This window comes from Anopheles arabiensis, chromosome 3 (genome assembly GCF_016920715.1).
Source record: "Anopheles arabiensis isolate DONGOLA chromosome 3, AaraD3, whole genome shotgun sequence".
NCBI lineage: Eukaryota > Metazoa > Arthropoda > Insecta > Diptera > Culicidae > Anopheles > Anopheles arabiensis.
In genome coordinates, this window is record NC_053518.1 from 94,721,690 (window position 1) to 94,737,029 (window position 15,340).

Sequence of the window (15,340 nt, forward strand, 5' to 3'; positions counted from 1 at the left end):
AAAACGGGCGAAGACAGTGGCAAGGACGAAATAAATAATGCTAACGATCATCACCGAGCTCATCATCATCAATTCCACAGCGAGCTAAAATGAACGCTCCTTCAGTAAATGTACCTTCACCAGCCGCTTCTATTGACCGCATCCGCACTGCTACACACGAAACGCGTACGACGCCCAGCCTCTCATAAGCCGCTGCTAATAGCACACACAGTAAGCTGACTTCGTCGTAGTCAGCATCCTTTTTTTATGGCAAAAACAAACTGCTGCTCTAATTTACTGGCCCAAATGCTCTTGTATGCTAGCTTTTCGTTCCGCGTAAACCAACGACCTAGAGCCGAGCCGCTCGCTAGCGTGGTCAGTGATGAAGAAAAGGGTTGATAAAGCTTCCCACTTCCGCTACATCGCCCAGCATTTACCGAGAGCTTATCGTTCGATCCCGGGGCGTTCTGGGTCCATTCTCCGCCAAATACACACACATTTAACATAATTCTTTCTCCTCCATTCATCGCTCTGATGGTCTCTTCTTTCTGTTTTTTTTTCAGTAAAATTTCTGCGTGAAGTCACACCCTACTTCCGGAAGGCAAGCATCATCTCCGAGGTGGGCTGGGAACTGCAGCGAGCCTTCCTGTGTCCGCTCGGCCCGAACGCGTCCTCACCGCCCGGCGTTGCCCCGCGCAGTCCGCCCCGTGCCGATACGCGTTACATTCCCCTGCAGCTTACCCATTTGGCCCGTAACCTCAAATACCACGATCCCGGTAAGTCAAGAGATATACAGTTTTTGAGCGCCTAGTGGAAGTGGTAGCGATACTGTAATTGAGCACATTTCATTCCACAGCAAAAAAGGTTACGTGGTTAGAAGTTAGCAAAATTGGCACGCAAAAAAATATATCAGAAAGCAGTCTATTTATAACAACCTCTAGCTCATCGGAAAGAATGAATGTAATAGTAAATATTCACAACCGGTGCGGCGGTTTCCCCCTGCCTGCTCTTACCTCTTCCAGTTGGTCCGAAACAAGTTCCGAGAGCGGTTTACATTTGCGCTAGTTGAAATGAACCATTATAAATATTTATTGCTACTTACGGCATTCCAATGCATCTGGATGCCTGATTCGAAATAGCATCTGCCGTGACTGTTCATCCAGAAAGCAGACACAGTTTGGCTCGGTCTTCCAGATGCTGGGAGTTTTAGTTTCAATAATTCTACGAAATGTAGATAGCAACAACAAAAAAACCCAACTGACCCCGTTCGTTTTGTGTGAGCAGTCGGATTCAGCCCCCTCACCAGCAGCTTTCGGTGTTGCTTCCTTCCTTCCTTCCTTCCTACTGGAAACTATGGCCATCTTCGCAATGACTACCATTACCTCCTTCTTCCGGTCGAGCAACAGCTTGGCACTAAAGAACGAAGCTTTAGTGCAGCTTTATCTTACCAGCGAGTGATTTTGTGCAATGTTCATAGAGTCATCGACCATCCAGCACTACTACCGCAGCATCTCCCGTCCGATGCACATTGCCGGAGGACAGAGGAGAGTAGCTTTTTTATACCCCCTTCACCCCAAGACCCACTCCACCCTTCCCCGCCGACCTTTCAACCGAGACGATGGCAAGCAAGAAGCGATGCGCCTGCAAGACTTCTGTTTCATTCCCATAAATATTGCATGGTTCTGAAGTTTGTCAGCTAATTGAGGACTGTCCGTATGAAGACGGCAATTCTTCCTGGCCAGTTCCCAGCTGCTCATCACAAATGTCAACGTTTGCAACTGTCGCCCGTATTCGTCTGTGCATGTGTGTGTGTTTATGTGGGTGTGTGTGTGTGTGTGTGTGTGTGTGTAGATAGCTTCATACCGGCACCGACTGAATGCAATCACTTCTGCACCAACTGCAGTCATTATGCAGCTATGCAGTGTCACTTTATGCCACCGACCGCTTTTTCTCCTAGGCCCACAAACACACACATTCAGAAGGTCGGAAATGAAACTGCATCGCTGCTGGCGTTCCTCTCGAACTGCTGCACAGAGCATCATGAGCAGCGATAGCTTAAGGATTATGTATGGGATTTTATTTTCGTGCACATTTGCTCGCTCCTGCCCGAGATGACTCACATTTTACCCTTGAAGGCATCTTCGTTCTCTTTCTTTTTCTTCTTTCTCTTTCCTCTGTGTTTGTGTCGGTTCATGATCGCCCATCCAAACAGACCTTTCATTTCGATTTCGCTTGTTATTTTGCTTAATGATACACTTCGGTTCTTTTGAGGCAAAGAACAAAAAACTAAGGCAATTTTGAATCTTTCCCCGTAACTTTCCCAGGGTGCTTGGAAATTTCTCCTTGTGAGAAGCAGTTTCCGGGTGATGGTTCCAGTGACTGCTCCCTTCTGTAACTACCCGCCACCCACACACACACACTCACACTCGTGTACGGGGAGCCGAATTCGATCACAAAGTTTCGGGCAAGTTATTTTATGGTCCAGTAAAAGACATCAGCATTGTCAGCAGGATAGTCCATTCGAGCGGATTTTTGCATCGATTGAACCACATAGCAAGTCTACATCCGTTTTCTGCTCTGCTTCACAAACATGTCTGGTGTGCTTGCACTTCATCCCTTGCCCGGGATTCAAACATTTTCGCTGACCAAGAGCTGAATCTAATTTTTCAAACTACCCATTTGCTTCGAGTCCCACGTGGAAAAAGGAAACGCAAAAAACTATAGTAATCCAACTCCCACTCCGTCGCAATCTTGTTTTTTTTTTTGGTGAACCGATCGTACCGAGCTCGATTCCGATGATAAAGTTTCTTTGATTTGCCGGTTGCTTATTTACTCTTGGAATTGGCTTCTATGTGTGTGCTTATTTGCATACAAATCACACAACATGTAGGGAAGAAGGTCGGGGAAGAAGTTTGCGTCTGACGGATCTCTTTTTACCCCTGGATGAATAACGCTTGTGGTCTGCTTTTAGGTAATTTGCAATAAGTAAGAAAGTAACTTGTACAAAGAAATCCTTGTGAAGCTATTTTTAGTGCAACCCTTTGCATAAATGAGCTTCAGGATTTTTTGTGTTCTTTCATCGGGGAAAAGCATTTCCACGTCGCCGTTTCCACTATTCTGGCTGTAGCACGTTCCCTTACAACGGCTGCTGCTTTACGAGCAATTGCGATTGGATCGATCAACCGATTGAGCTCTAGCAATTCTCTATTTGCATGCTGCGACTGATCTGTATGTGCTCCGCGCAACCGAGTGATGTATTGAAATGGGTTCGATAAGATCCAAACTAAAGCGAATGTTTGGTCGGTCTTGCAGGGCAAATGGGATGACTTATCTCAGTAGCTGTGATTGTGTGTTGTGAGCTGCTCAATCTGGCTCAATACCTTCGGTAATTTATTTCAATTCGGTTTAGCTAAATATTCCCTACCAACATTCGGTACTTATCGGTGATAGGTGCTGTCAGATCCGTTGGGGATGGATGACAGCTGATGGTGAAGGAACGACGGTCCCAGTGTCTCAGAAGCACATGACACATATCCTGCATTCGTGCAAACGTGCCACAGAAAACAGCTTGACGGTCGTGTTGACATACCAACTTTATATTTGCAAACACAAATTCATCTAGCTGCAGCTGCACGGGAGTGCAGCGAGGAGGCTGCAAGCGTACTATCGTGATAGCAAGCTTAAATTGAATGGGTATAAGCAGGATTTCAGCTTGTTTGCACAGCACGATCAAGCAATGTGGGTCGGTGAGGAAGAGTTAGGTTTTAAATTTGTACAGCACAGGATTGGCAAATGGCAAATGGGAACTTTACCAGTATCATACACAAACATACACACACATCTAAACGAACTGAAATGAATCTGGCGATAATCGACACTCGTTGACCGAATGGAGAATGTCTTCAAAGGTTGCCAGTTTCGAGCGCTTCCAGAAAACCAATCCCAGCCAGCACTTGAAGGCTCGATGATTACAGATATCTCTCAGCTGGCTTCGTTCGGGATCGGTGTTGACATGCGGTCCTGGGTGGACCATTTATTTTCCGGATCCCTGGCCTGCAGAAACCCGGCCCAGGTCACCGGCGAGGTGTCGACCGAAATCCGTTACCGATCCCTCGAAGCAATCGATCGATTGAAAGATAAAACAAAACGATAAACACATCTTGTTGCCCGATAGACCGTGTGTTTATGTGTGTGTTATCCCCGTTGAGCATCTCTCGCTTCCTTCCTGATGGAATGGTTCTGTTGTTACAGTGCAACCCCCTTGGGAGGTTTCGATACGCCCCGGCGAAAAGCGTACGGCTGGATGGATAGAAAATGGAAAATAAACTGTACATCAAATTGAAATCAAGCCTCCGAACGATGCTCTCGGCCCCACGATTGGATGTTTGATTTGTGAAACAGTTTGCACGCGTTCAATTTCTCCTGCTAAACGTTTAAAAAGCGCCCGAATGTGGATTGTACACTGCACAATAGAATTATTGGATTTTCATTCAGTTAAACAACGATTTGTAAACGTCAAGCTCTAGAAAAACTTTACATAGGATTTAATCGAAATTCATGATTTTTTATAAACCCGTGGATTCTCGATTTATGCAGACATCTTCCGCTACTCACTCTCATAAGGTGGAGCAGAGTAAATAGAAATATGACTAACAAAATGAGACTGCCAGCATATCATGGAAATCATGCACAATATGCCATGCAAGACGATGAAGATTTTATTCCTCACCCTAAGGAAAATCAAAATTCACAGTGCTCGACTTCCTCTGTCTGCATCCACCACCCAACCCAGCGCGCAAGGACACAGATACAGCTTTTCGCAAAACAAACTACATCTAAGATCACAGACAGCAAGGCAAAATAAAAGCATCTTACACAAACACAGCCGACCGGCAGGCGGCCAACGTTGCCCCAGCAGAATGAACCTCCGGTGAAGGGTCGTTTCTTTACATTTTTTCCCTCGTTGGTAAATAAAAAGTTTCACTAGTGTAAAACGAATGGGAGAAAAATGCTCACCATCAACCTCCCACTGGGAGCGGACGAGCGGAGAATAAAGCAAATAATAAAATCTTGAATAAATCACTACTTTACATGCACTTGCTTGCTGTGCAAGGGGAGAAACACTTTCTTGGCCCCCGTTCGTCCGACCGTGGTGTCCGTGAATTCCGAAAGCGGGCCAGTCGGAGTTGGCTAGATTCTTAAGTCAGTGCAGTAAACTTTGTTGGCTGTAATCGTCAGTGTTGCTCATGTCACTTGCTTGGTGCGTTTGTCTGTCCGCACACCTTGCATAGTTTTCCAATCATCCGAAGGGAAACTGATAAAAATGTAAAGCGCAACCGGAAGTTAGTCGAAGTAAAGACACCTGCAATCAACTTGTCCTTTCACAGAGGCAGTAGAGCGTTGCTTGAACGCGGATCTAAACCATAAATACATTTACCGACAAAACGGTGCCAGTCTAATAGTAACCACCCCTGCCATGTTTCAAGTGATATTTTACTGAACGTTTCACGCGTGGCACGCTATCGTGCTCCGCTTCGTGCATGAGCGACCGTACGCCTCCATCGCATGCACTGCAGCTGTAGTACAAAGTACCATGCGCGTCCATGCATTCGATTTATCCAACAGCCGGCAAGCCACACACATGCCCACATTCGCACACTATTAAGCTGTCAAATAAGCTTTGAAGCACATTTGATAGTTTTCAATTTCGCCCAACCATCCTGCGCCGTACAGTACTGCCACTACCGTGCTGCCGTTATCGGTGGCCGGCGAATGGCTCGCTGGTCAGTAGCAACCAGCGCGTACCAGTACTGTATAAGCATAAAATGTTGTGTCCGGTAGTAGCCAACAAACATCAGCTTCCCATGTATGTGTGCAAGATCGATTCGGCACTGGGAAAATTGTGGGTTTTGCAATGTGTATGTGTGTACAATCGAACCTCACTGGTACCGTGGCTTGACTGCAGCTAACTTTTTCCAAGCACGTAGCCGCAGGGATGGGGCCCGAAATCGAACCCAATTCAGAGCTACGAGGTCAACAAAAGCAACACCGGGCTAAAGTGCTGCACAGACTGCAGCAAAATTAAAACAATTTCCAATCGATTGATCAGTGTTGATGCTTTTCATAAGCGAGCCTGCGAACGGCAATTGCGTATCGCGCAAACATCGCACAATTGCCGGCTCGCTCAAAGTTTGTAATCCGTTTAATCAATCCTTTTATTGAAGTGTATTTAGCCAAAACGGTGAATAAAATTAAATGTTAACTTTGACTCTTGGGCAGACGGGATAGACTGTGCGTTTTGGTCGACATGATTCCTCTTAATTGATCGCAAGACAATTAAAAAAATAAACGATACGGCAATTTAATCAATTTCAAGCTAACGCCATGGCTTACAATACTTCAATTGAATGACCAATGTTCAAAGACTCCTCATTTTTCAGAGGCACAATAGCAAGAAGTTTGGAGAAAAACTTTTTAGACGATCAAACTTTTCACGATGCTCAAGTTTGCTGCATCGATTGCAGGAACATTCTATTAAGCTTGCTCCATTGCATTCCATTTTGGCTAGCGTAAAGATTAAACAGATATATTTCATTTGAGTTTTTCCACCCATCCCTCCATCTCATTCATTGAATGTCGGTTGGCAAGGAATAATTGCAAGGATTAATGTATTTCATACACTATCCAGTCATTTTTCAATGCTCCCTCTCTCTCGCGCGCGCGTCTGGTTCACAAAACATAACACAATGGAAGTAACATAATTTAATTTGTATTTACACTTTACATAATTCAAATATATCCCAATCTATTACCGATCGTTCCCACTCGATCAGTGCCAAGACTTACAAATTCGCCCCGATTCGCAAGCAATTGCCATTATGTGGTGCCGTAAATCGTGCTTTAACACACCTGTAGCACAAATCCCAGGGCACACATTTGTCATAATCAGGCAGAACCGCGTAAAACCACAAGCCGGCAGCAGGACGCAACCGCAATCATACTCCTTCCTTTCCCCCGTGTCCCATTCTTACCAACACCCCTTTCCAGTTAGTTGTTCTGAAGAGAAAACGAACCCGTACAAGCCCCGCGAGGAGGGTGGGGGCAAAATTCCCGGAAATACGCCACAAACGCAATCGGAAGAAAATCGGCTAGAAATCTCAGCAAATGGATTGGCCGGGAATTGGTGGCTGAGGCTTCTTCTTTTTTTATTCGCCCTGTTTTTTTTTCTCCCAGCCCCCCTTCATTGCTCCCGTTAGTCGTGGGTCGTTTTTCTTCATTTCTTGCCGATCCAATTTTTAAAAAAGGTGAAAGGGATAGAGCGAAACAGAACCAACAACAACAAAAAAGAAGCTCGCCCTTCTTTCCGTTCAAACAGAAGCACGATGAACAGTTTACCTTCCACCACGGTATAAGCGGCTAAGGATGCAAAGGTAAAGGGAACCTTCACTCTCGACCGGGTGCGTTTTTCTGACACGGGAGCGCTAAAAATATGATGCCAGCAATGAGATGGGGTAATTTCCGGTTTCCTTCTTTTTTATTTTTCATACAAAATCATCCCCATTGCTGTTTCCCTCCCTGCCCCGTTTCCCCGTAAGCGAACGGGCAGCTTATTTCTTCCTTTGTCTATCATCACCCTCTGGAGATTGAGCAATATTTGCTTCCTGGTGGGATTAGGGATGGTTTCAACGAACCCCATCTTATCCTAAAAACTCGGGACAACCTGCAATGAAACTGATGGCTGTCTGTAAAAGCAGTGAGATGGTTTAAAAAGGAAGCATAGCTTTGGTGTTTCCTTTTCGCCTCCACTTTACGCAACACATACAACAAGTAAGAGCCCATTGGACAGACGAGAGTCGATAGGTAAGCAGGGCACCATTCCAATGGTTTCTGCCTTTCCACAGGAATCACAACGTCTTCCTTCACTATGAACAACACTCACCGTAAGCAGCTATTGGCAGCTACTTCGAGCCTGAAGTCTTCACTCTTTCGGTTTAGACACTTTCGCATCCGCGGGTGCTACCTTCTCACAGAAAATAACTTCCATTTACGATTGTTTGCGTTCGAAGCGAACGGATGAAAGCGTATTTCTGTCCAATTGAGAAGAGAGAAAATTACCTCCAAGACTATCATCTGTAGAGTGCAATCGCAGCACAAGCCTAATGAGGGTTAGACTGTTAATCATAAACATTCCCTTTTTATCAGCTTTTAGCATAATTTCAATCTGCTTTTTTGCTGTTCTTTTTTAATTTAAAATATCGATTATTTTTGTTTCTTGCGTTTAAACAAGCGAAAAACGAAACTCCCACTAACCTTTTCCCAGACAGATGGTCCTCACATAGACATAGTCCATCTGTATCCGTGTATCATAAAGTTCGATAGGAGATTTCACTGCAAAAAGGGTGGAAATTCTTTCAGTAGTTTTCTCTCCCACAGTGAGCAAACAACACTTGAGCAGAAAAGCACAGAGATAACTTCTGATTCCGTCCAGCGAGCCCTATCAACTTACACTCACATGAGAGGAGGTGCGCTTTCTGCCAACAACAAACTTTGACCAAATCCCACTTCAATCGGGAATACTTTTCTTCTGCAACAATCCGCAGCTATCAGTAAGTCAGCTGCCTTCTCGACTTGTTGGAAGAAAAGTGGAAAAATCATTCTACAGAGTTCACCGGGTCAGAGCTCCATACCTAAAAAGGATAACAGTATTGTCTGTGCCCTGATGTGTACTGCTTCATGCTACCCGATGCTGAATCCCGTGTACTCCACCGGGACTACATGGAACAGAAGTGGAAAAGTTTAGAAGCGCAGAAAATAAAACACACAGCAATAGTTCTGCCATTGCAAGAAAGCATCCGCCCCCCCCAATTGACCATATGAAAGTGAAGATCATATCGAAACTTTCATCGTAATGCAAGCATCACGTTCACCATTTCCCTCGCGCTGATCGTAAACTACCGCCACCGTCACGGGCCACACTTTTTCAGTGTGGGGGCGAAAAAACAACACGAAAGAAATTGGAAAATCTCTAAACAATCATCCCAGCTGCATGGGGCACAATGGCAAAACCCCTTGCAACAACAACAATATTTCCAACCCCATGTGTGCATGATATCTCGATTATTGGAACTGTTGTTCTGGGTGTAAATTTATGCTGCAATCCACAGCCCTTCCTGCGAGCAATTTTCTTCGCCGTATTGCACATTCAAGCACACGAAGTTCGCCCATAAAACGCCGTACTTTAGCACGAATTGAACGTCAAGGATGTGCACGGTAAAACATCCGATATTATGAACCATTTACGTCAACACCTCGATAACACGCGTACAGGATGTTGCTTTAGAAAAGAGTGGTGGAGGTAGGAAAGCTCCAACACGAATCGTGAGCATATAGAGTTCAAAAAAAAAGTTTGCTCGTTCTAGAGGTATAAACGAAGCAAAGGTATTTAAAACAAACAGAGTCAAACAAAAAAACCGAAACACTCTCATGAAAAACACACATACACCACCTTCTTCTTTTCCTCCGTGCCCAGCTGCCAATCAAACCGTGGTGCCCCAAGAGCGAACGCATAAATAACACGATGTTGAGATTTTATCTGCCCTTTTGCTGCTACTGGCACGCCATACTCCCGGAACAACATCGAAGTACCAACCGCCTAAACGAATGTGTATACGTGTGTGTTGCGTTCGTAACCGTTCGTGACGCTAAAATCGTGGTTAAATTTGTGGTGTTCGCCTGTTCAAATTAAGTGAATTGGGAAGGACAGCTTTTTCTCATCACTTGAGGTCTGCGATATTAAGGGTTAATTAGGGTCTCAAGTAGATAGTTAGAGAGCTTAGGAGATAACGGGAGAGTCGGGCAGGACACGCATAATGAGCGCGAGAAATGCGTAGCCTCGCGAAAGTGCGTAGGTGCGTGAGAAAGGACAGGTGCGCGAGAAGGAATAGGCGCGCGAGCGTAAGGCGAGAGAGAGAAGGTATAAAAAGGAGCATCCGATCGGATAAGCTCTCTTTCTTAATACTCCGGTATACCGCGACAATACTGTTCTCCTGCGCACGATTAACATAATAAAGTGAATACAATTGTAGAAACTTACAAATTGGTGACCCCGACGTGATCTGAAGTGTGTCGTGAAAAGTGTCGTGATTAGTGCAACAAGTGCTAAGTGCATGGCCAATGGATAGAGGAAACAACAACCGTCGTCACTAACGCACATCACGGTCCCACCTCTTCAGCTGTTCACGTCCCTGTTATCATCGTGCTGCAGCGCCGGACTGGAGTATAACGCACACGGACACATACACTGCGTGTCGGAACATTAAGGAGAGTGCAACGCGTTACCGCGTGGACAGTGTTTTACCGCTACTACAAAACCTGTCAATCCAACGTACGGGGTGAATGCCATCGTGAAATCCGCGTTTCGGACCATGCGGTAGCCCACATTGTGAGTGTCGCAAAGGAAACCACTCACGGGTTTTTTTTTTCTCGTTTTCGGATGGGAAGAAGCCAGCCCTCCGAAAACTGACGAGTGTCACACGGGACCACGCCAGAGCAGCGATTTTCCCGTGTGAAGAACAAGGCATAGGAAGCAACGCGATCTTCTATTTGGCAAACCGCGTGATGCAGCCAACCCGATCTTCTATTTGGCAAACCACGTGTCGCAGCCATCGCGATCTTCTATTTGGCAAACCACGTGAAGCAGCCATCGCGATCCTCTATTTGGCAAACCACGTGACGCAGCCATCGCGATTTTCTACGTGGCAAACCTCGTGAAGCAGCCATCGCGATCCTGTATGGTGGAAACCACATGCAGCAGCCATCTCGATCCTGTATGGTGGAAACCACGTTAACCCATCGCGCAGCAGAAATCGAGCTGTGTAAAACAACGGGAAGCAGCATAAGATGACGTGCCAATCATTCGACGGAACATCATAGTGAACGAACGGACTCAGATTTCAACGTGAACGAACGTGCGGAACATCGTGGATGACGGGTGCAGCTTTTTACGGTGCAACATCGTAGATGACGTGTGCAGTTTTTCGTCGGCGCAGCCATCGCAATAACGTGTCGAGATTTTCATCGGCGCAGCATCGTCTTTGCTGCATGAACCACAACGCCGCAGCCGCTATTGAGAACAACGAGCTGAGAACCTCGTGGTGACCTACCGGCTGCTGACGCTATACGCCACGATATCGGTGAGCTCGTTCCTTTATTTTATTTTATCTTTTCTCTTATTATAACGTATTTTCCCGCGTTCCATCATTATATTATTATCGTATATACTATTGCGTTAAATGTTAACATGCATTAAATTTGAATTTGCCGACCTATTTATATATATGCATATTTATACATATTTCACAATCGTTTCGTGATACGTCGTAAACAGTCAAACAAAAAATTTTTTTTCATCATAATACGCAATTTTCATCAAAAAAAAAAAAAAAAATTCAATTCAATAGTGTAAGCATTTTAGAGAGAATTAGGTACATTTTTTTTATTAGATAGGGAATATTCTGTGAACCCAAAATGTCAAAGAACGAAAGTGATGATAAAAATGCTGGTCCCAGTGCAATTCCGGTGCGAGCCGCGGGGCCGTCATCAGTGGCGGGAACGATGGAACAAGAAAAACTCTCATTTGGCCATAGAAAAAATTTCCACAAAATTGCCTTGTTTTTGGGAAGACGCTCCAAGCGCATGGTTTGTGGCAGCAGAAGCTGAGTTCGATATTTCAAACGTTACAAGGGAACGCTCGAAATATTCTCACGTTCTAAGCGTGCTCCCGAAAAACGTCTTGCCGAAAATAATGGACATAATAACTATGCCATTACCAAACAACCCGTACTCACATTTAAAAAGTCAACTTCTAGAAAGGCTTAATGCGAGTGAAGAACAACGAATCACTCAGTTGTTGTATCACGTACAAATGGGTGATCGTAGTCCGTCTGATTTTTACAGACACATGGTTCAGCTGGCAGGTGATTCTGCAAACCTCACTTCCGAGCTTATTCGTAAGCTTTGGTTATCAAGATTGCCAAAAACAATGGAAGTAGCGCTCATTGCCATCGGAAACCGAGAAATCAATGAGCTAATTAAAATCGCAGACAGGGTGTGGGAAGCAACCCAAGCCGGAGCGGTATCATCAATCGCAGGCGTTTCTTCTAGTGAAAGCTCGGGAAGAAATCCCTCGAATGAAACTGCAATATTGCGACAGGAAATTTCTGAACTGCGTAGTATGCTAAGGAGAATTTCCTTCCAAACAGGAAATAATAGAGGAAGACAGCGAGAAAGATCTCAGAGCCAAAAACGTGCAAGAACACCATCACAGGTTCGGAAGCACCCCATGTGTTATTTTCATTTTCGGTTTGGCGAACAAGCACGACGGTGCCAAAAACCCTGCAATTTTTCGCAGCAAAAAAACTAATTTGCTCAACGGCAGCGGCGGGCAACCCGAGAGCAATATTGGGCTCCTCTCGTCTTTTCATTGACGATGAAAAAACAACATTTACCTTCCTTGTAGATACAGGAGCCGACGTGTCCGTCATACCGTTCAATCTTTTTGGAAAAGTCATCAAACAAGCTGAACACCAACTAGTAGCAGCTAATGGTAGCCCTATTGCTACTTACGGAACCAAGTTGCTACAGTTAAGTCTTGGACTTAGGAGAGTGTTTTCGCACTGTTTCACACTTGCTGAAGTGAATCGACCAATCATTGGGGCTGATTTTTTAGCGAAGCACGATTTGTGGGTCGACTTAAAAAGAAAGAGGTTGATCGATCATCTTACAGGACAAGAAACGATCGCAACCATCGCTTTAGTGGATACACCTACCCCCAAAAACTGGATGATTGAATCGAGCATATTTGGTGAAATTTTTAAAAAATATCCAACTTTAGTGGATCCACCAGATTATAAAAAGCCAGTTAGGCATTCGATAGTACATAACATCGAAACCAAAGGAAGCTTACCATTTTCTAAACCACGACGTCTGGATCCGAAAAAGCACAAGATTGCTCAAGCAGAATTTCAACACATGTTGGATCTGGGAATCTGCAGAGTGTCCTCGTCGTCAGCTTCGTCACCGCTACACATGGTACCCAAACCTGATTCAGATTGGAGACCTTGCGGCGATTATAGGCGTTTAAATGCCATCACAATACCTGATCGTTATCCGATCCCGCATGTGCAGGATTTTACGATGAACTTGGATGGTTGCAAATTTTTTCTAAGTTGGATATCATTCGAGCGTACCACATCATACCTGTTGCCGAGGAAGACATCCACAAAACGGCGATAACCACGCCGTTCGGGTTATTTGAATTTCTAAGGATGCCGTTTGGCCTCAGAAATGCAAGCCAGTGTTTTCAACGACTCATGAATAATATTTTTCATGATTTAGATTTTGTGTTTGTATACATAGATGACATTCTGATAGCTAGTTCGACGCGTGAATCCCATTTAGAACACTTGCACATTGTTCTAAAACGTTTAACGGATCACGATATAAAACTTAAGCCATCAAAATGCATTCTTGGTGTGAATCAAATAGAATTCCTCAGCCACACCATTTCGGCGAAAGGGATAACACCATCGCCAGAAAAAATAATGGCCATTCGAGATTTTCCTTCACCATGTTCGGTGAAACAGCTTCAAAGAGTTTTGGGAATGGTGAATTATTATCACCGCTTCATTCCTAACATTTCAGATAAGCTAAGAGTGCTTCACCAGTTAGTAAAAGAGCACAACAAAAATAGGAAAATCAAATTCGAATGGTCTGACGCTTGTGAACAAGCACTAAATCAAATAAAGGATGAACTTTCAAACGCTACCATGCTCGTGCATCCGAAAAGTAATGCTACTTATACACTAACAACAGATGCTTCTAGTGTTGCTGTAGGGGCAGTATTACAACAAACTAGCGAAGGCATTTTGGAACCTCTTGCGTTTTTTTCTAAAACGATGACGCCCACGGAACAGAGGTATTCCACATTCGATAGAGAATTGCTCGCTATTACTCTTGGGATAAAACATTTCCGACATTTTCTAGAAGGTAGATCGTTCACGGTTTATACAGATCATAAACCATTGATCCATGCCCTAAATTCAAAAACAGAAAAATCCCCAAGACAATGCCGACAACTAGACTTTATTTCACAATTCACAACGGATATAAAGTACATTACTGGCGAGAGCAACGTTGTGGCAGATGCGTTATCTCGAATAGGAGAAACCAACGAAATCACAAACTTCACATATGAAGCAATTGCAAAGGAACAACAAAAAGACGAACAGCTAAAACAACTATTTGAAGACTCAAATAGTCAGGCAAACTCCAAATTCAAATTAAATCAATTAATATTGGATAAAAACAAACTAGTATTCGAGTCGTCGACTGGACAGAATAGGTTGTATGTTCCTCAATCTCTAAGAAAAAAAACTTTCGCCAACCTACACAACCTATCCCATCCGGGTATTCGCGCATCACGCAAGCTGTTATCCGAAAGATTTTTCTGGCCGTCAATGAACAAGGACGTGGGAAACTGGACTCGTTCGTGTGTTGGATGCCAAAAAGCTAAAATTGGTCGTCACACTCGCTCGCCTTTGGAAGCATTATCCGTTCCAAAAGGGAGATTTGAACATGTGCACATGGACATCGTTGGTCCATTGCCACCATCCGAAGGAATGAGCTACTTACTGACCATTGTTGACCGTTTTACACGTTGGCCGGAATGCTATCCGATGCCTGATATGTCGGCTAAAACGCTAGCTGAAACATTTGTAAGGAATTACATTCCAAGGTTTGGTTGTCCATCTACAATCACAACCGATAGAGGCAGACAGTTCCAGTCAAAACTGTTTGAAGAACTAACAAAGTTGTTAGGAACACATCACATTAAAACGACTGCGTATCACCCTCAATCCAATGGAATGGTTGAAAGATTCCATCGACACTTAAAAGGAGCGTTAAAAGCCTGCGAAGACAATACGCATTGGATTTCTCGATTGCCACTGATTCTGCTGGGCATTCGAGTAGCATACAGAGACGCACTAAAAGGCGCTCCAGCAGAAATGGTATATGGAGAAAGTTTGCGACTTCCTTCCGAAGTATTTTTACCCTCTGCTGCAAAATCCGTCGAGGACGTACCCGAATTTGTCCAGGATTTTAAAAAAGCGCTAAGGCACATTGACCCATGCCCACCAAAACTAAATGATACAACACCGGTTTACTTACCAAAACACCTTCAAACCTGTAAACATGTTTTCGTACGGGTAGATAAAGTGAGAACGGGTTTACAAGCACCGTATGAAGGACCTTTTGAGGTAGTTCGACGGTGCAGAAAATTTTTCACGGTTAAAATCAAAGA

At 44.4% G+C, this 15,340-nt stretch overlaps 2 protein-coding genes across 10 annotated transcripts in view; one reads left to right on the forward strand and one right to left on the reverse strand.

Moving 5' to 3' along the window:
* LOC120904243 (heat shock protein DDB_G0288861-like) overlaps positions 1-15,340 on the reverse strand; it is a 121,038-nt gene that overhangs the window by 84,717 nt on the left and 20,981 nt on the right. The gene's annotated exons all lie outside the window — the stretch shown is intronic.
* Positions 1-15,340, forward strand: part of LOC120904244 (beta-1-syntrophin) — a 106,407-nt gene that overhangs the window by 74,189 nt on the left and 16,878 nt on the right. For all 6 annotated transcript variants that reach the window (XM_040314100.1, XM_040314104.1, XM_040314105.1 and 3 more), the window contains exon 6: positions 543-755. In XM_040314100.1, coding sequence (XP_040170034.1) covers positions 543-755 — 213 coding nt within the window. The remainder of the gene's footprint in view (positions 1-542; positions 756-15,340) is intronic.